This window comes from Zalophus californianus, chromosome 1 (genome assembly GCF_009762305.2).
Source record: "Zalophus californianus isolate mZalCal1 chromosome 1, mZalCal1.pri.v2, whole genome shotgun sequence".
Classification (NCBI taxonomy): Eukaryota; Metazoa; Chordata; class Mammalia; order Carnivora; family Otariidae; genus Zalophus; species Zalophus californianus.
In genome coordinates, this window is record NC_045595.1 from 122,242,671 (window position 1) to 122,265,127 (window position 22,457).

The 22,457-nt window shown below is 42.2% G+C and overlaps 3 protein-coding genes across 4 annotated transcripts in view; 1 reads left to right on the plus strand and 2 right to left on the minus strand.

Annotated features, from left to right (window-relative positions):
* Positions 1 to 4,309, plus strand: part of LRRIQ4 (leucine rich repeats and IQ motif containing 4) — a 27,862-nt gene extending 23,553 nt beyond the window's left edge. Inside the window, exon 7 of the mRNA XM_027585742.1 lies at positions 4,184 to 4,309. The gene's annotated coding sequence lies outside the window, so the exon portion shown is untranslated. The remainder of the gene's footprint in view (positions 1 to 4,183) is intronic.
* LRRC31 (leucine rich repeat containing 31) overlaps positions 1 to 22,238 on the minus strand; it is a 24,471-nt gene extending 2,233 nt beyond the window's left edge. Inside the window, exons 1-8 of one of the 2 annotated variants that reach the window (XM_027585746.2) lie at positions 22,049 to 22,238; positions 17,247 to 17,390; positions 15,367 to 15,534; positions 12,616 to 12,723; positions 12,211 to 12,378; positions 11,265 to 11,432; positions 8,772 to 8,939; positions 4,336 to 4,503 (exon numbers count right to left, since the gene is read on the minus strand). In XM_027585746.2, the coding sequence (XP_027441547.2) occupies positions 4,336 to 4,503; positions 8,772 to 8,939; positions 11,265 to 11,432; positions 12,211 to 12,378; positions 12,616 to 12,723; positions 15,367 to 15,534; positions 17,247 to 17,390; positions 22,049 to 22,238 (1,282 nt within the window). The remainder of the gene's footprint in view (positions 1 to 4,335; positions 4,504 to 8,771; positions 8,940 to 11,264; positions 11,433 to 12,210; positions 12,379 to 12,615; positions 12,724 to 15,366; positions 15,535 to 17,246; positions 17,391 to 22,048) is intronic. The other variant, XM_035721861.1, reaches the window with a different exon arrangement.
* On the minus strand, positions 5,484 to 5,942 carry LOC113917756 (40S ribosomal protein S18-like). Its single transcript, XM_035721862.1, has one exon. The coding sequence runs from the start codon at positions 5,940 to 5,942 to the stop codon at positions 5,484 to 5,486; it is 459 nt and encodes a 152-aa protein (XP_035577755.1).
* Positions 22,239 to 22,457: the final 219 nt, after the last annotated feature.

Consider the following 22,457-nt stretch of genomic DNA (forward strand, 5'->3'; position numbering starts at 1 on the left):
AGGGAAGGGGAGAGAGAGAATCCTAAGCAGGCTCCATGCCCAGTGGGGCTCAATCTCACAACCCTGAGATCATGACCGGAGCTGAGATCAAGAGTCAGATGCTAAACTGACTGAGCCACCCAGGCGCCCCACAATAAAGTATTTTTTAACTAAGGTATGTATATTTTTTTAGACATAATGAACTGCACGCTTAATAGACATAACTTTTGTATGTACACATAACTTTTGTATGTACTGGGAAACCAGAAAATGTACTTGACTTGCCTTTTTGCAATATTTGCTTTATTGAGGTAGTCTGGAACCAAATCCACCGTATCTCTGAGATATAACTGTATTTTATTTGTATTTATTTATCCTACAATATTACTGACTGTATTCTCTACACTATACTTTTCATCTGCATGACTTATTTTTGTACGACTTAGTTCCCTTTATCTATTTCACCCATTCCCCACCCACCTCCTCTCTGGTAACTATAAGTTTGTTCTCTGCATTTAAGAGTCCATTTTTTGTCTTTTTTTTTTTTTTGTATTTTAGATTCCACATATAAATGAAATCATATAGTATTTGTCTTTCTCTGACTTATTTCACTTAGGATTATACCCTCTAGGCCCAACCACGTTGTCACAAGTGGCAGGATCTCGTTCTCGGGGCACCTGGCTGGCTCAGTCTATAGAGCATGTGACTTTACAAAAGTTCAAGATTGTTGAGTCAATGATCCCATTGTTGGGTCATGACTTTAAGCCCCATGTTAGGCATAAAGCTTACTTTAAAGATAAATAAATAAAATGTGTGTATCTTAAAAAAAGGATCTCATTCTTTTTTATGTCTGAGTAATATTCATGTGTGTGTGTGTGTACCACTCTTCTCTACCCATTCATCTATCTGTGGATACTTAGGTTGCTTCCATATCTTGGATATTGTAAATAATGCTGGTATAAACATAGGGGTGCATATATCTTTCCAAATTTGTTCCAAAACAAACAAAAATTTGTGTTCTTTGGGTAAGTACCCAGGGGTAGGATTACTGGATCGTTTGCTATTTCTGTTTTTAATTTTTTGAGGAACCTCCATATGGTTTTCCAGAATGGCTGCACCAATTTACACTTCCACCAACAGTGCATGAGGGTTACTTTTTCTCCACATCCTCTCCAAGACTTGCTATTTCTTGTCTTTTTTATTTTAGCCATTCTGAAGGTGATACTTCATAGTGTTGTAGGGTTTTTTTTTAAAGATTTTATTTTTAAGTATTCTCTATACCCAATGTGCTCAAACATACAACCCTAAGATCAAGAGTCACATGCTCTACCGACTGAGCCAGCCAGCCGCTCTCTCATTGTGTTTTTGATTTGCATTCCCCTGATGATTAGTGATGTTGAGAATCTTTTCATGTGTCTGTTGGTCATCTATATGTCTTCTTTGGAAAAATGTCTCTGCAGTTCCTTTGCCTATTTTTAAATTGGATTATTTGGGTTTTTTTTTTTTTTGGTGTTGAATTGTATAAATTCTTTATATATTTTGGATATTAATGCCTTATTAAATATATCACTTGCAAGTATTTTCTCCCATTCAGTAAGTTGCTTTTTCATGTTTTTTGATGGTTTCCTTCATTGTTCAAAAGCTTTTCATTTTGTGTAGTCCCAATAGTTTAATTTTGCTTTTGTTTCCCTTGCCCGAGGAGATATCTAGAAGTGTTGCTAAAGCCAATGTCAAAGAGATCCCTGCCTATGTTTTCTTCCAAGAGTTTTATGGTTGTAGGTCTCAGATTAGGTCTCTAATCCATTTTGAGTTTTTGTGTGTGGTGTAAGAAAGTGATCCAGTTCCATTCTTCTGCGTGTAGCTGTTTAGTTTTCCCAGCACCAGTTATTGAAGAGACTGTCTTTTCCCCCATTGTATATTCTTGCCTCCTTTGTCATAGATTACTCGACCATATACACATAGATTTTTTTCCTTCGGTCTTTGTTCTATTGATCCAGGTGTCTGCTTTTGTGCCAGTACCATACTGTTTAGATTACTACAACTTTGTAGTATATCTTGACATCTGGGATTGTGATACCTCCAATTTTGTTCTTTTTTCTTGATTGTTTTGGCCATTTGGGATCTTCTGTGGTTCCATACAAATTTTAGGATTATTTGTTCTAGTTCTGTGAAAAATGCTGTTGAAATTTGATAGGGATTGCATTAAATTTGTAGATTGCTTTAGGTAGAATGGACATTTTAACAATATTTCTTCTCCCAGCCCATGAGCATGGAATATCTTTCCATTTGTTTGTGTCATCTTCAATTTCTTCCATCAGAGTTCTATAGTTTTCGAGTACAGGTCTTTCACTTCCTTGGTTAAGTTATTGCTAGGTATTTTATTATTTTTGGTGTAATTTTAAATGGGATTATTTTCTTAAATTTCTCTTTCTGCTGCTTTATTATTAGTGTATAAAAATGCAACAGAATTCTGTATATTGATTTTGTATCCTGCAGCTTTACTGAATTCATTTATCAGTTCTAATAGTTTTTGGTGGAGCCTTTAGATTTTCTAGATATAGTACCAAGTCATCGGCAAATAGTGAAAGTTTTACTTCTTCCTTACCAATTTGGATGCCTTTTATTTCCTGTCTGACTGCTGTGGCTAGGACTTCCAGTACTATGTTGAATAAAAGTGGCAATAGTAAACATCCTTCTCTTGTTCCAGACCTTAGAGGAAAAGCCTCTCCATTTTTCACCATTGAGTATGATGTTAGCTGTAGGTTTTTTGTTTTTGTTTGTTTTTGTTTTTTTATCTCTTTTCATTTTATCTCTTTTGTTTGTTTGTTTTGTAGGTTTGACATATATGACTTTTATTCTGTTGAGGTATGTTCCCTCTAATTCCACTTTGTTGAGAGTTTTTATCACAAATCGATGTTGAATCTTGTCAAATGCTTTTTCTGCGTGTCCTGAGATGATTATATGATTTTTGAGATGATCATATCACTGTATTTTAAAACAAATCCTAGACATTGTTTTAACTTTCCTGTACTGTTTGAATTTTCCAATCGTGTGAGTATCCTAATTATTATATTTCACTATTTTATACTTACTATATATTTTAAAAATCTGAGTAATAGGATCATAGGTTATAGAAATACTTTTGTAGTTTACTCTGAGAAAGTGTTGTTATTTTTAAAAGAAAAAAAAGCTACAAGTGATTAATTCTTAAAGAATGCTTGTTAAAATAACCCAAGCAGTATAAAAGTGGTAATGGCTAGGGGCGCCTGGGTGGCTCAGTCGTTAAGCGTCTGCCTTCGGCTCAGGTCATGATCCCAGGGTCCTGGGATCGAGCCCCGCATCGGGCTCCCCGCTCAGCGGGAAGCCTGCTTCTCCCTCTCCCACTCCCGCTGCTTGTGTTCCTTCTCTCTCTGTGTCTCTCTCTGTCAAATAAATAAATAAAATCTTAAAAAAAAAAAGTGGTAATGACTAACCACACATAGTAATACATGTTATTCACAAAAAAATTTTTGGGGGGTTGCTCATTGCTTCAGAGGTCTGGGAGTAGATGGCCGCATAGTGCTGGGGATGCAGGCGCAAGGGTAGATGAGAGACACAGAGGTACTCTCCAATTCACTGTTTCCCACTGAGAAGTGGACATAACAGGGGTGATTTTAGGGGATATTTAGGAAAGGTATTATATACTCTGGAATCCTGCAGTGCAAAAGTTATTCTTTATTCAAATCTCTTTCCACCTTTCTAAATTGACATGGAGAAAGTGTCAGATTGACGCTAGTATGCTTTTAAAGCCCTCTCTTCCCCTTTCTGTAACAGAGAGAGAATGAACCTCTATTCAAAGCCTTCAGCTGGCAACAGTCTAATAATGTCTGTCTATGAGAAGTGATTCCTGTATTTCAGTTATGTTGATGATGAGTTTCCTGTTTAAATAAAAACATTTAGGTTAAAGAATCAATATAAAGAAAAAATGAAGTAACAGTGTGGGTACCACGTGGACAGGGCAAACTTTGTGAAAGCAGACTGTAGGTAACCGAAGTTTGAGTAACACTGGGCTGGCCAGGGAACAGGACAATCCTTCCCCTGTGCCCGGAAGGCAAGGAACAGAAGCTGGAATGACCCACTGCCACGTCTATGCTCATGTCTCCCTTTGTGAAATGCCCTCCACTGTCTTCCTGGCTTGAGAATTGCCCTTCTTCGTTTTTGCCAGCTCTCTCCTAAGCAGATGTCAGAGAGAAAGAAGGGAAGCTGCGCAGAGGGCTCAGCCACAGGCCTGGCCCCGCTCCCCGCCGCCCTTCCCCTGCGGCACAGGCACATTGTGCTCCGCGGGACGGGACTACTTTGGGACCAGTAGATACCAACCCAGGAGAGCCACGTCTTCTGTCACCAGGCCACAGCTGCTCAGTCTCAGCACTCGAAGGGACGCTAAGAACTTCAGTGTTTCCAGAAGCAGCTTCAGGTTGCCACCAACACATTTATTCCAAGAAAGGTCGAATATTTCCAGAGCAGGGAGGTAAGTGGAGGCTTCAGCTAAAATTGATAATAGAAGAGCAATCGTTAGGTTTTACCTCTTTGAAACTGAGGAACCTGGGGCAACATATTAATATAACTGAGATAAGAAAGTTACAGAGACTGTTTTCTTTTGCCCGAAATTCATGACCACAACTTACACTGTCTAGTTTTAACTGGGAGAAATGTTGGAAACTTTAGAAAAGTAAAACTTGATTAAGTGGAATTCACTATCAACTGGGATTTTTCTCCTTTAGTTCCCATCTAGGAAGGAGAAAGAGGCAGAGGATTTGGACAGCTAGTTGAGATTTCCAGAGTATGTCCTGGTTTTACATATTCCTGTGTTCAGTCATGGCTGAAGTTCAGAGATGGGGCCAAGCCTCCTCAGGACTCTGAAACACCCAAATGCGTTTGTGTCGACCTACCTGCAGTTACAGAAACAAAGAAGAGAACTAGTGGATTTTGGAGACATTTTTAAATGAGGTTTAAAAAGATTTTGCTTAATTCTCAGTTGCCCCTAATGCTGAAATTAACCCTAACAACTTATTCCTAAGATATAGTTAATTATACTTTAACTCCACTCTTCTTTCTAAAGAATAACAGGTGTCTAAATGGCAAATATATATCCTTTTATGATATCTATTAAGAAAATCCCTCCCACCTGCATAGTGCAGAGACCTACCAATAAGAAATGGAACTTTTTCTTCTAAAAGTGATATGGAGAATTATATGTTTACTTGACTGACTTCTTTTTTTGGAGGGAAGGGGAGAGAGAGCATGAGAGTGTCGGGGGGGGGGGTGGCGGGAGAAGGGCAGAGGGCAAGAGAGAGAATCTTAAGCAGGCTCCATGTGGGGCTTGATCTCATGACCCTGAGATTATGACCTGAACCAAAATCAAGCGTCAGACACTTAACCAGCTGAGCCACCCAGGTGCCCCTGCTTGATTTACTTTTTTTTTTTAGGTGTATAAACTATTTTATTAACAGACAAGGCCTACAAATTTATTTCTTCTTGGACACACCCACGGTGCAGCCACGGCGCCCTGTGGTCTTGGTGTGCTGGTCTTGAACACAAAGTCCCCAGAAGTGGCGCAGTTCTCTGTGGGCCCTAATTTTCTTCAGTCTCTCCAGGTCTTCACGAAGTTTGTTGTCCAGACCATTGGCCAGGACCTGGCTGTACTTTCCATCCTTCACGTCCTTTTGTCTGTTCAAAAACCAGTCTGGGATCTTATACTGGCAAGGATTTTGCATAATGGTGATCACACGTTCCACCTCATCCTCAGTGAGCTCTCCGGCCCTTTTGGTGAGATCGATGTCTGCTTTCCTCAACACCACATGAGCATATCTTCGCCCCACACCCTTAATTGCAGTGATGGCAAAGACTGTTTTCCGCCGCCCATCGATATTGGTGTTGAGTACTCGCAAAATGTGCTGGAACTTCTCAGGGATCACTAGAGACATGGCAGCGGCCCCAGCGGCGGCGTGTAGGCCTCCTGTGGAAGAGCTGATTTACTTCTTAATTCAAATTGAATGATACATTTATTTCAGATTATATAATTTAATGTAATATTTACTTGATTGTGATTCATTATGCAGCAATAATTGGGAAGAGCTCTATCTTCTGATGGCAAAAGACACAAAATTAAAAACAAAATTTTCTTCAAAAAATATCCAACTTTTTCCAACTAGGGACATCATGTTGTCCCTAAATTTATTTTTTGTGGAACTTTCCTAACTGAACGTTAGTCTGAACAGTGTAATGTGTCGTGTGTGTGTGTGTGTGTGTGTGTGTGTGATGTGGATATGTGTTTACCTAACCATTTTGGGCATTACAGACCCCTTTGAAAAGTTAGTTTGTTTACTTGCTTAACTAATATGCAGAAACACCTAAAATGGGGTTAGGGTGTGTAGTGAAGAATGAAAGCAATCTCTGCCTTCAAGGAGGTTATAAACTGTGGGAAATACATACACTGAGAAAAACACACAAATAAATACATAATTAGAAATTCTAATAAAGGCTATAAAAAAGATACAGGGCCTCCTCATTTAGATCAGAGATGCTGTCTTAACAGGGAGCCTTTATGCTGAGACCTGAAGTCAGAGCTCCCCAGGAAAGAACAGGGGGCGGGTGGGGGCGGGGGGGCATTCCATCCAGAGAACAGGAAGGCATGGAGACAAGGGATTGCTCAGTGACAGGAAGGAACTGAAAGAAGCCAGCTGAGGTTTGTTCAGGGAGCAAGGGTGAGAGTGGCCAGGAGGTACTAGGGCCAGATCACCTGGGCCTTTTAGACCCCATGAAGGAATGTGGATTTTACCAGAGATGCTATGGGCCACCATTGTGTCTTTTTAAACTGGGTAGTGATAAGATCCAATTTATTTTGTAAATGAAATTTATAGATTCTCTCCCCATAATAATATTAACAACTAACACTGAGCATTTACTATGTGCCAGGTACCTTTTCAAGAACTTTACATGTATCAACACATTTAATTCTTACAACCCCATGAAGTATGTACTATTATTCCATTTTACATTTTATAGACAAGGAGACTGAAGCACGGAGATGTTAACTATCTCAGGTCACAAGAGCCAGGGCCAGGATTTGATTTTAGGCAGCCTGATTCCAGGTGCTTTGGAGCCAGAAAATGCACCACATATGTCCCCCACAAAATAATTACAATCAATTTCCGGGAGTTCACAGTCCCCTCCCCCAGGCACAGCTCTAGACTGACTCTCTGACCCAGGTTAAGAACTCCAGATCTGAAAGGTACATATCTTGCTATTTTCCCTATCCAGACATGGGGACAAGGAGATGAGCAATGCTGGGGGAGGGGTGGGCACCGTTCACAGCAAGGACCAAGTCTATGTGGGTTGAACAAAGTACTTGGGCTAAAAGGGAGGCAAGAGTGCCTTAAATATAGAGGTCTTAGAATTTGGTGTGAACTATATGCATTCATTTCTGTTAATAGATAGCAATAAATAGCTTATTTTATTACTAGAATATGCTTATTTCATTAATAATAATAATCCGTGTCTGGCCCATGGTACAATTCATTTTTCTAGAAGGTGTCAACTGACACACAATACTTGGGGGTCAGAGAGAAGGACTCTGTTTTCATCCTTATCCAGGAAGCCCCAGAATGCAAGCTCTCTAGGCTGTGTGTGTGTGTGTGCAAAACAAGAGCTAACCTGCCAGGCCTGAGGCTGCGACCCCCTAAAGGCTTCCTGGCCAGGTTGGTGGCACCTGGGCACTTGCGGCTTGGCTCTGTTCCAGCCATTCCTTACCTAATAAGAGTGGCTCACTATGCCTCCACTGTGTGTCTACAAATTCCATGACTTATGCGGAACACCAGCTTTCCTTCTATGCTCTGGAATTTCGGTAGAGAGGGTGCCTGTGTGACCACCGCCCAGTAAAAGCCCTAGCCGGAAGGTTCAGGTGAGCTTCCCTGGAAGGCATCATTTCACACGTGTTGTCAGAAGTCGCTGGGAGAAGGAAGTGTGTCCCGTGTGACTCCACAGGCCGAGGTCTCTTGGAAGCTTGTACTTGGTTTCCTCTAAACTTTGTGCCATGCCCCGTTCCCTTTGCTGATTTTGCTTTGTATCCTTTTGTTGTAATAAATCCCAAAAGTGAGTCCGACTCTATGCTGAGACCTGTGAGTCCTCCTAGCGAATCACTGAACCTAAAGGTGGCGTTGGGGACCCCCATCCAGCAATGTGTGCCCAAAGTTCTTTGCCTGGGTGGCGGATTCTGCAAAATAATGCAAAGTGCCTTTGCCTCAAAATATCTCCCTCTACTTGCAGACGATATTCTTGCCCCCGAAGAGGCAGACATTCCAGATTCTGTAAGCCCTTGATCTTAGCTGGACTGTGTCTGTGACCTTCCAGCAGGCCCAGGTTCCTAGAGAGGACAATAAATCCTGCTGGAAAGTGGGTGCTGGGCAGTCAACTAGGCTCACACCCCAGCAGTTGCCTCACTTTTCCCATCAGACTCCCAGCAATCCAGTTTATATTGGCACCTCAGTGAAATCCCAAGTTACCATGGATATGGGCCTCCAGAGTTGGCTACATACACTTTGGATTTTAAATGTTAAATTTGCAAATGCCAGCCAGAATCATTCATCTGGCCCTCAGAAAGCCACTTTTAAGAAAGCACATTTCCTGAGAAGAAGACAAATTAGTGATTCATAACTTTGCCTCTGGCAGAGGCTTGGCATGAAATTCCTATGTAGGGAATATGTGGACTCATGAGTTACTGTACATGCATGCAGGGATCTGGGGAATTCTCTTACCAAGGGCGGTAAAAGTCTCACTCTCCAGAGCACAGCTGTTGATGAGTAAGGACTTCAGTGCTGGTAAAAATCGGAGCCGGCTGAGGAGGTTTTCAGAAGAGCTGCCCATCTTTTTGTTGGCAGATAAATCCAACTCTTGAAGACTCGAGAGTAAAGGGATTACCTGGGCTGTTAAAATGTCAGCAGTGACATGTTTTAGGCACCATCTCACAAAGAGTCTTCTGGATATTTGGGTCCCACGGTCCCACAGTCTCTGTCCCTTACACACACGCACACCAGCCACGCTCCCCAGTGTGTAAAAGAAGCTTGGGCTGTTCTACTTCCAAGCCTCTCTCCAGGCTAGACATTAAGAGCAAAGACCTTGGAGACAGAACTGGGTTCTAATCCTGCCTCTGCTGCTAAAGAACTGTGTGATTTCAGGAAAGTTACTTAACCTCTCCGAACCTCAGTTATCGCCATGATAATAACAACAACAGCAGTACTTCACAGGGTCATTGGGAAGAAAAAAATGACTTGGTATAGGTAAGTATGCTGGGATCTCTGATGGGCTGGCTCACCTCCGCAGAGCCTTCCAGGGCCCCCTAAGCCACAGAAGCCCTTGGTCACTATCACATCACCCTATTTATTTTTGCTTATGTGTTTGCTTTCTGTCCTCCCCCACTGAAGGTGAGCTCTGTCTGTAGGGCCTGCTTCCTCCCCAGAGTGTGCAGAAGAATCTAGAACACTGGAGGAACAGACATTTGTGGAAGGAGGGAAGGAAGATGGGAAGGAAAGGAAGGCAGGCAGGTGGGATGCCAACAGATGTCATGGTTTCTTCCTCTTCACCATGTAGTTGGTTTGTTCCTGTCCCTACCAGACGGAGGCTCCCAGACTGTGAATTTCCCTTAGCCCGTGGCACAGTGCCTCGTACAACTAGATGATTAATCAAAAGTTGTTGGCTAAACGATCTGTAATTCCATTTCTTTGGAGCTATCTAGAATGATCAGATAAAAGAATGGTGAGTTATTTAGCCTCCTAAGGTACAAACGGAATGTATTTTCATTTCCATCTTTTCAAAATTAGGCAGTAGAACGATGCAATTTGCTACAGTTCTTAAATAAATCATTAGCTTTCCAGGGCCTTTCACCTGTGTTGGTGGCATCGAATCTGGTAAGAGAAGCTGATCCCCCTGTTAGGCTATTGGTAACAGTTGAGGTCCCTCTGGCCCTGGAATCTTCCTCTGAGTAACAAGATGAGAGGTGATATTCATGTTACTCCGTTGTACCAAGGGAAATTCATTCTTTGGAATCTGGTCGCTGATAATTCAAAAGTGTTTCCTCCAGGTATGATGCTCAGAAGTAAAGGGGATGGTGATACCCCGTACGCTCCACCTGGAGCTCAGAAACGAATTGTTTTGTTCCTTTAAAATCCTTATGAAAGCCTTGAAATTTTCTGTTTTCCAAATTGTATGAATCCCAAATGTAATTTAGCAGGTCTAAAATACAGATGTTAGACCTAAGAACCTATTTTACTCTTTTCCTTCCCAAATTGTACTAAAAACAATTAAGAAATTCTTCTTATTCTTGTTCTTAATTGATTCATTCATTCGATCATATTCAACAATCATTTCCTGGGGGCCAACTATGTACCAACCCCCGTACCTGAACAAAGGAGAGATGCTGAAGGGGCTCCCGACACAGGAGGGGCCCGTGATCTGAGAGGGAGCAAGGACAAAGGCCCCAGGGACAGAGGGTCAGCCCACACAAGTGGCTGGGGTGGAGTCAAGGAGGGGAAGGCTAGGGAACAAAGTCAGAACGACAGAGGAGGAACAGTGAGACCATTTGGACTCGTAATAATCTGGGCATGAGATGACAGTACCCTGAACCAGGGTAGTAAAGGTCTAGATGGTGAGCTGTGGTGAGATCCTGGAGGTATTTTGAAAGTTTATTGTGGCCACAGATGGAGTAAAACCCTTAATGGCAAGGCTGCACTTGGGCTGTTTGTTATGGGGAACTGCATTCATACATTATGTTTTATAATTACACGATTATGCCTACAGTGGGAAGTTAAGCACAGGCACCTAAAGTTAAAATGTACACCTATGATGCACCACCCTAAATTCTTCTGTAATTTCATTTGTACCTAAGGGGCTTGACTTCACATGTTAGTCAGCAAGCCTCAACGCCCTTTGTTTGGCTTTCTCTCTACATCCCTGTTTGAAACAAACTTTGTGACTAACAGAGTCATTTCTAAACAGTAACATATATTCAAAATGTTCTCCACCAAGTGCCACATCCATCATTTACAAACATGTATAGGAGGAATTTAGATTCACTAACATTTACTGAGCATGTAATATATGCCAAATACAATATTGGGGCATTCACAGAACTTTTATGATTTGATGTTTTTGGTAAGTTTAAGTAAGTTTCAGGGGACACCTCAAATTTGGCAAGTTCCAAACATATACTGAGGTTCCGAAAGTCCTTCCTTGGCTCTATCGTTCACACTTACTCAGTGACATCACATCATCTGCTGTTAGCGAGCACTGGTGAATATCCAAAACTTCTAGATGCTCCAACGTGGCCAACTGAGCTGATGAGTCTTCAAAACCCCCACCCAGCTCCCTGTTGCAGGAAAGGTCTAATTTCTTCAGTTCACACAAGGACCTAAAAGCAGCATCTACAAAGGAAGTCAAAAGTCCCATTCTGACAGGTTAGAAGGTGGAAGGCAGGTGTGGAACAGGGGAGGGGGCAGCTGTGCAGAAGGGAGATGGAGAAAATACACTGCGTTGAGAAAAGCCAAAACGGAGGAATAACTTTAGACTCCCTGCCATCTGGCCCTCTTTGGACTTGACCATGACTTCAAACACCCCGCCCCCAACACCCCGCGATCTGCATTGACTGCCAATGGCTTTGGTGGAACCCTGCAACGGATGGTTCTCCTCCTCCTACACTGGAGCATTGGCATTTCACAGAATTCTAGACTTCCTCAAACTGCCAGTGAGAAGGATATTATAGACTCTGTAAGTCAAAGGGGAACACACAATTTCATGTCATGTTCTCCCTACAGATGCCACTGGGAGCTATTCTTTTTATCAGTACCGATTCCTTCCTACTACTGCGCATAAAATAATGCTGACATTTTCAGAAGTAAGAGAAAAATGGAGAGCTTTTGTAGCGCATAACTTTTCTTTTGCCCAGTGTCTATCTCAAACCCAGAATATCCTGGCCTTTTCAGAGGCAGCCATTTTAAGAGGTAATTTTTAGAATCATGAAAAGTATGTGCTTACTGTAAAAGACTTAGAAAAGAATAAAACAAAGAAGATTTAAATTACCTATAATCTCATTCCCCAACATAACCACTGTGTATATTTTGTTGAATTTCCTAACAGCTTAAAAAATTAAATATAAACTAAAATTTCATGTGTATGTAAAAACCCCAGTCATTGCTAACTCACCCAGTAGTCTGACGCTCTCTTGTGATAGTCCACAAGAGTGTAACTTCAGTACTTTCAGATTTGAGGTACTTTTTAATCCCTGAGCAATACTGTTCAGACTGGCACCAATGTTTCTGTTAATGGAAAGATCAAGGACTTCGAGATTTTGCATCATGGGTAGCAACTGACCTAGAGAGAAGGAAGTGAATCCAAATGAGAAGAGCAACTCAGTAAAAACACAGGTTGTGAATGTTGGGGCAGGAAAGGGAGGGCAGCCTCATGTGACCCCGGGGCTATAGTGAGCCACTCCTCCAATTCAGGGTGAAACAAAGCACAGCCAACTTTGACCCTTTGACTCTCAGGCTGACTGCTTGTGGGTGTCTTCACATTTATTTTCTGGGAAGGACCCTTCCGAATTCCACTTACCCACAAATGCCCCATTGTGGGGCAAATTGTGAGGCAAATTTCCTCCCACTTCACTGTTCCAGGACAAGTTCAGCTCTTTCAGTTCAAGTACCACCTTGAGTGCTTCTCCTGTTACAAAAGAGCCCGAAGATGGGGTCGATTGCTAATCCACAAAGCAGGGAATCCACCTTGAAATCAGCACAAGCATTATTTATGGAATTATAATGCCTGGGCCAGGGACTGGTCAGGTGTCGAGGAACAGAGCAGACCCAGTTCCCACCCGCTCCTAGCAGGCTGAGCCCCTGTATTTACAGAAACAGCAATTCTAGACCCTCCAAGCTTCAGAAGCCATGCCTCTGTACAAAAATTATTGTCAAGAAAACCTTACCTCTCAGTAGGGTGGTTTCACGGAGTTGTTTTTATGGTAGTAAATACGTGTACTATTCCAACTCCTTTCTCTCGCCCACCTTGTCTGGGGTCAGTATCACTGGGAAGCTGGACCAGAGGACGGGGCAAGGCCAAGCAGAGCCCTGGCTGCCACGGGGGTAAAGCTCACTTTGACATCAAGAATATCACATACAACTGAACCGAGCCCTCCAGAGACCTAGTAATAAAGCATAAGGTGCTAGCAGCTCATAACAGCCATGCAGCCTTGGAGGGTAGAGGAGGATGCAGTGAGAAAGGGGTGAAACCTCACATTTCTGAAACCCTTCAGCAGAGGAAAGCATCCGAGGTCTGGAATGGAGGCTGGGTGAGACCAGGGAAATCAGCCTTAGGAATGACTTTTCCACTGCCTTGGGGAGAACGGGGTGGAGAGGCACACACGTGGAAAATGCACTTATGCAATGTGCAGAGTCAATCTCAATAGCAAAGAGTTAAGAGTCCTGGAAAGTCCCCTGTGTCTAGAAGCCTCTCCTCTATGGTCCACTACTGTACTTGGACTTCTGCCATTGGCTATTCATTGTGAGGACTGAGGTTTCAGGAGTCCAGGAGCCTCAGTTAAAATGCATGTTCTCCCAGCACAGGTGCCATTTTGTGTGCCATCACCAGTCAGTTGGGGTGGCTTTCTACAGCCCTAAAGCACTCCTCAGCATCAGGGACAGAGAGTACATGACTGATCAGCCATGTCTGCAGTGCACACGGTACTGGGGAGCCATGCACCTGTCATCCTACACTTAGTAGTTGTAACAGGTATAATAATGTTGGAATGCCTCCTGATTTATGGTCTCTTTTCATTAAACCATTTATTCTCCCTGTACCCCATCTGCCATCAATGCTAAGGAAAGTCCCTTCTGATGGAGAAGATGCAGAAGCCCTTTCAGAGTGGAGAAGGAGTCTGGGAGAGGGAGCAGGTTACAAAACATCACAGCAATAAAGATGCAGACTCTCTCCTGAACCGGATAAGTTTGGAGTGAGTCCCAGGACAGAAATGACATTTCCCCATTTCTTTTTTTTTTTTAAGATTTTTATTTATTTATTTATTTATTTGACAGACAGAGAGAGACAGCGAGAGAGGAAACACAAGCAGGGGGAGTGGGAGAGGGAGAAACAGGCTCCCTGCTAAGCAGGGAGCCCGATGCGGGGCTTGATCCCAGGACTTAACGACTGAGCCAACCGGGCGTCCCCATTTCCCCATTTTTTAAGGATGGAAGACCATGAACAAAATTTAGATTAATCATAAGAAATAAAGAAACTACATTTTCTTTTCACCCCAGAGTAGCAGTGAGTTAAATTTGCAACTCCACTACACAATAACCAGCTGCTAACCTGGGGCTCAGTGGGGCTCAACTGATCACATAAAACCACTGAAAGTTAATTTTGAATGAGGGAGTAGTGAAAGGAGGAACTGTGCTCAATTACTGAGCATGTACTATGTCCCAGGCATGCAGTAAGTGCTTCAAAGAAATTATTTAATCCTCACAGTAGTTTTTTGAGGTGGATATCAAACTTATTTCAGAGATAAGAAAGCTGAGGCTTAGGAAGTTTAAATAATTGTCCATTGTCACAAAGCTAGTTAGAAGTGGGGATAGAATTTGAACTGAGACCTGGCTCTGAGATGTATGGTGTTTCTCCTCAGCTATGGGAAGGGTGGGCCAGGGGGCATAAACTGATCCTGGTTTTCTACAGAGGGATCAGAGAGAAGACATTTGACATGAGTTGTGTTGTTTTTACAGAAATGTTTGCCAAGATGTAAATGATCAAAATACATCACTGAAATAAGAAACTTCAGACCAAAAGAACTTTTAAAAAATTGAATGGCATCTAAAACCAGCAAGGATCATAGTAAAGAGTTGGATTAGTAGAATGACAAATTTTATCCTACATTCTATGTTCAGTATATAAACTAATTGAGGTTCTAGTTCTATTTAAACCATTGCTTTTAGTTTAAATATCTTGTTTTGATCCATTTTTTAAAATGGGAGTGGAAAAATAGAAGAGATTATTTTGGAATTGGAAAATAATCATTACCTTCCTCAACTCCTCAATTTTACAGACGAGTAACAGACTGAGAGTAAGCAAATTTGACAAATTATCTCCATTTAAATTCCATGAGAGCAGGTATCTATCTGGCCAGCCTTGTTCCCTTCTCTATCCTGGGGCTTACCACAGTGCTAGTAGGTACAGGCTGTGTAGCTTTTTAGAAGTTATGCAAGTGCTCAGCATGGCATTCCATCATCCATGTGCTCTCATCCATGAGCACCCGAGGGGGTGTGACCCAGATAGTTTGCCCTTGACACTTCAAAGCTGCTTCCAGTGAAGCATTCATCATACCCAGGGCTCGAACATCATCCGTGGTAAGTCTGCAACTTCCCAGCCTCAGGATTTTTAACTTGCTGACGAGATGCATTTGCTGGGTGACTGAATGGAGGTTTCCACCTACAGAATCATTCCAGGAAATATCCAGTTTTTCCAAGTCTGGGAGAAAAGGCAGCAAAGCAACTGGAAATGAACAAGAGGATATACAGATTTGCATATGTAATGTGCGACTGGTAGTAAATAGGATCCAATGCCTATTGCACTGTTAAGAAGGGAGGGGTGGATGTATTGGCTTTCAGCAAAGCAGGGATCCCTCAGCCATGCAATTGGGGAGAATGTCACCTTTATATTTCCTATTTCCTAGGATATTTTCTATTTCTGCCACATAAATGCACTCCAAAAATGGAGTGGTATCTTCATAAGATTTCATAGGAGCTCTTTTATTGTAGCAGAAATGGTAATTCTACTGTTACTACCACTGCCACTGTGATATGTATACTAGTCCTTTATTTTGCAAAAATAATTCCTCACCCCTTCATCATCCTATTGGACCCTCGGGCTGAAAGCCGGAGGACTGTTCTGTTGGCCAGGATTGCTGAGATTGAGGGTACCTCTTACCCTTTCTTTTATATCTTGATTACCTGGGTATCATCACCTTAAAAAGCTCCCATTATATTTAAATAGACCAACATGTAGAGGTTTAGACAGGCACAAAGCCTGACTAGAACCTTCTCTGAGTATCGCCCATTAAAAGTGACCTTACTGTCTGTGAGAAAGATTCGCTAAGGCCATCTTTATCTCCTGAAGCAACGAGACTCAAGAGTGAAAATGCCAACGAAGCGTGGGTGAAGAATCTTTGTTTGCTTTTAAATCTGTCTTGAAGGTTAAGGGCAGCCGTTAGAAGTAGCAAGCTGAGCTTTTACAGTTACAGACACAGCTGCGTCCAAAATTCTGAGGCCATGATTAGGAGTGAAATTTGTTTTTGCTTTTTGGTTTTTTACTAGCCTTCAATTTCAACTTGTTCACCAAAATCCTAACTTTATCAAGCCTGAAAGTCTTTTGAACACATTAAGAAGGAAAAAAAAATTTAAAAACAAGAATCCTGGGGCCCGCTCTCAGAGACTCCAAGTTGGTGGGCTTGGGTTGAACTGCAGTGAACACGAGCTCTGCTAGTGATTCTGACACACAGGCATCTGGAAACACAGACACGGTTAGGGTTCTCTCTTCAGAGAATTGTCCAAAATACAGTGGCATGGATTTTAATTAAAATAGTCAAGGCCCCCTCACTCACGATTCAGTTCTTTTGATACCTCTGTGCTGGTAGACACATCTAGTTTGATGAAAGACTCGACTTAAGGTCTCCGAGAAAAAGAGAAAAGAAAGGTGGTAATAGTTGTATGGGGAGGGGCGTCTTCACAACCAGACGCCCGCTTACGTGTGACAAGTGGTGATTACACTGTTGAGTACACAAGTTGTAAGCAATAATTGCTGGAAGTTCCTCTTTCATTCCACAGACAACTGAGCACAACACCCCGTTACATTCCCAGCGGGGCTCAGCTTAATGGATGAGTTGCACGAGTTTATATCTCATATTGTGTGCAAGACAAATGTTTTTCAGGGAGTAAGGTGTCATCAGTAGGGAGGTAAAATGCTCAGGAAGAACAAACAGACAAATGAACCTTCCTCCTAAACTCAGCTCAAATCTTTGAAGCTTGAGGAAGGATCAATTAACTTGTTTTTTTGTTTTTTTCAATAGTGGTACAGCTGCTATTCCTGAGTTGTTCGGGGCCACCCTGAGACCTTGGGTTGCCAGGTGAGTAATGAGCGTGTTTTGCCTGCTCATCTCAACCTGAGGGCTCCCGTGGCCCTCCGTGCGAAGTCAACTGCATACAGACCCACTTCCCTCACGTCCGCTGCCGTTAGTCTGCAGTTATTCAGATCTAGACACTTGTCCACAGCCGTGCTGCCCAGCTTCTGCAGGAACTGCTCATTTTTCTCCATCCTGGATCCCCAATCCTCGTCTGAAGTGAGAGGCTGAGCTACATTATAAGAGTAAAGAAGAACTTGGGTGAATGACAGATCGTATTAAAGATGCGCAGTGATCGCAATAAGACAAGTCAATAGACTAACAACAATCCTGAGCAGGGAGGTTTTGTAGATGAAAATGTACAATTTAAAACATATAAAAAGAGTATACTGGAATCCAATATGAAAGTGTAAGTTCCAAATATGCAGTGATACTACACTAACCCTTACAAAGTATAAAACCACATCGCTAAAAAGAAATATATTGGTACCAGTGAAAATTAATAGTAGGATTTCAGTAGTAATTAGCTTAGACTTAAATATTAGGAGAGTAATACAAACTCTACCTCTCCTCGGTAGTGTGTCTGGTGGCTGGCTATTTTTAAGAAAACGCCTGTAGGGTGTACATCTTTGCAGGGATGGCTGGTGTTGCCACATTCCGCCAGTAGGAGGCAGCACCATCCACCATTTTACCTCTTCACTCTGGTCTTCCACTTGTATCAGGCATTGGTAAATAAAATGTATTTCATTTTGGGTAGGGTTGCCAGATTTAGGAAAAACAAAAACAGCCTGTCCAATAAATTTAAACTTCAAGTAAACAAGGAATCATTGCTTAGTAAAAGTATATCCCAAATATTGCATGCATTTTATCTGGCAACTCTAATTTTGGGTAGAGCAGAAGAGAATGGTGGGTGGGGGGTGCAGAGGGACTAATTCTTATGTGCCAGGACATTTTGTGTAAACTTCATGCAAGGAGACACAATCGCACTATTTCATAGGTTTGGAACCTGAGACACGGAGAGACTGTCAATTAGTAAGTAGCAGAGTCAGAATTTGAACCCAGAACAGTCTGCTCCAAAGCCCATTATATGTATGTGTGTGTTTTTGAATTTTTGTGTTAAAAAAATCTCTCTGCATGCTATCTGATGCTTTCGCCCTTCTCTTTTTGAACTTATCTCCATAGGCTCAACTTACAATCATGCTCAAGTTCCAGCCTCACAAAAGCTTCTGTGTTTTCTCAAGCCACTGTTTTGTCTTTCATTAGGAAATGATTACTGTCATATGTTTGGAAAGGGTGGTTTGTGCTTGCTGGTACCACTTCCCCACATTTGCCAATTAACCCTCTATGTTCTGGTGACCACATTCACCTTCTCAAAGGTCACCAGCAGTGACCTACCAATTGACAGATCCAGGAATCTCTTCTCAGACTGCATCCTACCTGGGTACTCTGTAATGTTTGACAGAACTGGCAAGTCTAAGACAGTGTAAGTGGAAGACCTGGTTCAAATCATGGTTCCCTCAGGTAAGCAAGTCACTGAACTTCTTTGAGCCTTGGTTTACTCATCTATAAATTAGAGATTATTATTCCTGCCTGGTTCACTTCTCATTTATTGGGGCCTCCCAGGGAGATGGAACTCTGCAGTGCCTTTTATATGGGAGGTATTCTGTAAATACTTGTTGAATGCACAAATAATTGAATGAATGAAAGAAGGAAGGAAGGAAGGGAGGGAGGAAGGAAGGAAGGAAGGAAGGAAGGAAGGAAGGAAGGAAGGAAGGAAGGAAGGAAGGAAAGAAGGAATATTAGCTTTAAGGCTCCTTAATGACCAAAATAAATCAACATGGTAAATCTTTATCAAACGCCTAAGTATAAATATGAGTACCAATGTATGAGATCCCTGGACATGTCCTTACAGACCATATATTTCATTTTTTTTTAAATACATAAAACCCTTTTTCCAAGGATAGCTTATATCCCAGCTCGAGACGAGACGGTTGAGTCAGAGTTGCTGCCCATTGGCTGAGGTAGGATGACCGGCCCATCATGAAGAGGACAAGGTTATCACACGTGAGCAGTTCTGTGGAGTGACTCAGCGCCTTTTCCTGGCTGCTTTCCTGCTGAACCGAGCTTCTGCCTTCTCCATGTGATTCTGGGAGCTAAGCAGTATCTTCACATTAAGTTCTTTTCCAACCTAAAACTATAAGGGTTGGTTTCTTGGTTATAAACAACCAAGAATCCCAGTAGTTTCATAAAACATGATTACATGTTTGTAACATGGGTGGTGCTGTACAGGGAACCAAGATAACAAGTTCCTCTTTTCAAGGAGCTACCTGTCTAATGGAAGAGACAGATACGAAACCCATGCTGACAGTACAGAGGAGACGTGCAATGACGGAGGCGTGTGGAGGGTGCATGGGAACACACGGTAGTGACAGTAAATACCGTAGGTCCCATGGGCAGGTCTTGGCAAACTTGCAAGAGAAAGGGGTACATGAATTGCACCTTAAGGGTGAGCGATAGTCAGGCAGGTGGGTGGACACGAGGGAGGAACAAATGAGGGAGGGGTGCAGAAGGAGCATGGTGACAAAAGGGAAGGTCTTTATAAGCCCAGGGAACCCCTTTGGAAGAATACGGCCAGTGCAAGAAACTGCAAGTGAATCTGAATTTCAGGAGTTGAGGATGAACATGAGGTTGGGGGAAGGCAGAGGTCATGAAGAGAGATCCATCTGATCATAAATACCTTGAAGACCATGCTTGGGAGTGTAGACTTTCTTTTCAAGGCAAGAAAGACTAGGAATCGAACCTTCAGGAACATGGTTCATGAATACCTGTAACCATGATGAAATTAACAGTGGAAAGATTTTAAGTAGGGGAAAGACATCATGTCTGTGATTTAGAAAGAGCACCCCATGGCACTGTGGAGGACAAGTTGGCAGGAGAGCCAGACTAGAAGTAGAGAAACCAGTTAGGAAGCTGACCCAGTGGTCCGGTCAAAAATCCATGAGCCCAAACAGCAACGGAGAAGAGGAGCCAGGTCTTAGAGCCATTTTGGGGGCAGAATTGACATGACTCCAGGAGCCACTGAATTTTGGGAGGAATGGAAATGGAGAAACCATGCAAGGTTGAGGGGCCAGTGTTGCCCAGCTGGGATAACCAGTGCCTAGCCTTGCACTGTTAATTTCATCATGGTTACAGGTATTCATGAACCATGTTCCTAAAGGCTCGATTCCTACTTTAGAACAACTATGAACAATTTTCTGATAGAGGTTGTCCTTTTTTTAAAAAGTAGACTTTAACTTCCTATTTCCAAAATAGATTTAAAAAGACACTTAATCTGCTTTCACATAAAATGATACTATTTTTGGTATTCGATGCAAATAATCTGATAGAATTGAGGGTAGGTATAAATGAATCAAGATTGGCCACGGGTTGATAATTGTTAGAGGGAAGTGATCATGGGGAGTTCTTAGACTGTTCTCTCTACTTCTGTGTATATAGATGTTTGAAAAATACATTTAATCTAATAGATACTATATTAATGGCATTGTTTATGACACATAGCTTTAGGGAGAGGCCTGCCAATATTTATTTTCCTAACCCTTGAATTTTTAACCTCTGTTCTAAGAAAAAGGCTGAAATACAATGAAGCTGGGAATAAGCAAGAGGGAAAGACAAAAATATTCACTGAAGGGCAAAAAAGGAACTTAAGTAATTATGGAATATGCGTGGAATAGAATATTATGCAGCTGTTAAAATTAGGCATACGAACATCATTTTGTGTCTGTCTGCCACGTGGGGATTGAGCAATATAATCATATGTTCCAGAAGTAGGATATCAGCTCCATGTAAGCTCAAGAGGGATTTGTAAGCTATTATAACTGCAAAAGATGCCCGCTCTGGCCCCCAGGAACCCCTGGGGGGGGGTGACTGTCCTACTGCTCTTGTCCTCTCCCCTCTCTCATCTTGCTTCAGCGCCCCTGACCTTGGGCTCATTCTCAAGCATTCCAGGCCCAGTCCCACCGTGGGCCTTTGCATTTACAGTTCCCTTTGCCTGGGAAGCCACTGCCGTAGACGTCCATGGGACTGGCTTGAGTCATTCATTCTGCTTGGCTTACTTTATTCAGATCTCTGCTCAAATGCCACCAAAGCAGAGACTCCTTCCCTGTTGGGAAGGAGTCTACGACACCTAGAGTAGTACCCCATCCATCCTCTGTCTCCTTAGCCTGCTTTATTTTTCTTCCTATCACTTATCACACTGAAATTATGTCTGCATTCGGTTCTTTGTGTATATGAGGTCCTGTTTTTCGTGGCCGCATTTCTAACACTTACAACAGTAGCTGTCATACCGTAGGTACTCAATCAATGTTTGTTGACTGGCTGACTGACCATAAATGCATGCATATGAACAAAAGACTGAAAAGAATCTTGAAGAAATGATCATTTGTGTTAGAATGAAAGGAAACAAGGTATTTTCTCTATACCTTCCTGTAGTGTTACTTTTGATAATTTAAAAGTCAAATTAGCCAAGTATTTAAAGCATTTAAGTCACGTAGTAAATGCTTAGAATAGAGGCTCAGATTAGGTTTAGTTTAACCCATATGATCTCTTTAGGGGAAAACATTATTCTAAAAAAGTAAAGAAATAGGGCGCCTGGGTGGCTCAGTTGGTTCAGCAACTGCCTTCGGCTCAGGTCATGATCCCGGAGTCCCGGGATTGAGTCCCACGTCGGGCTCCCTGCTCAGCGGGGAGTCTGCTTCTCCCTCTGACCTTCCCCCTCTCATGCGCTCTCTCTCTCTCTTATTCTCTCTCTCAAATAAATAAATAAAATCTTAAAAAATAAAAATAAAAATAAAAAATAAAAAAGTAAAGAAATAACAGCAGTCAGAAGTTCACCCGTATCTAAAGTGGCTGTTTTCTGTGCATCGTTGCTGGGTTGGAAATCAGTTGTTGCAAGGTCATTGCTCTCTTTTCTGCTTTCAGCTTTGGAGGACATAAGTTTTGAGCCCCTGAGGAATTTGTTGACAAATGAAGTCCGGGGTTTAGTTTCTCCATCTGAAGAATTTTTCTTCCGTGTTTGACTCATGGTCAAGTTGAAGGGGGCCTTTCTCAGTAAGACATCTTCCTGTTGTTTTCTGTTTCTAGGATTACTGAAAAGAAAAAGTCTCTGTCAAGCCTGTGTGAAATCAGAATTTCCCTACATGAGTTTTTATTTCCCCCCTTCCTTTGTTTTTATTACTGGTAATGTTTAATGTAAAAATACGAATGACGTAAGCCAGGATCCGGGAAACAACAGATGGTGGCA

What these genes read in the sequence shown, in the direction of transcription:
- LOC113917756 (XM_035721862.1), bottom strand. Translation starts at nt 5,942, where the DNA reads ATGTCTCTAGTGATCCCTGAGAAGTTCCAGCACATTTTGCGAGTACTC.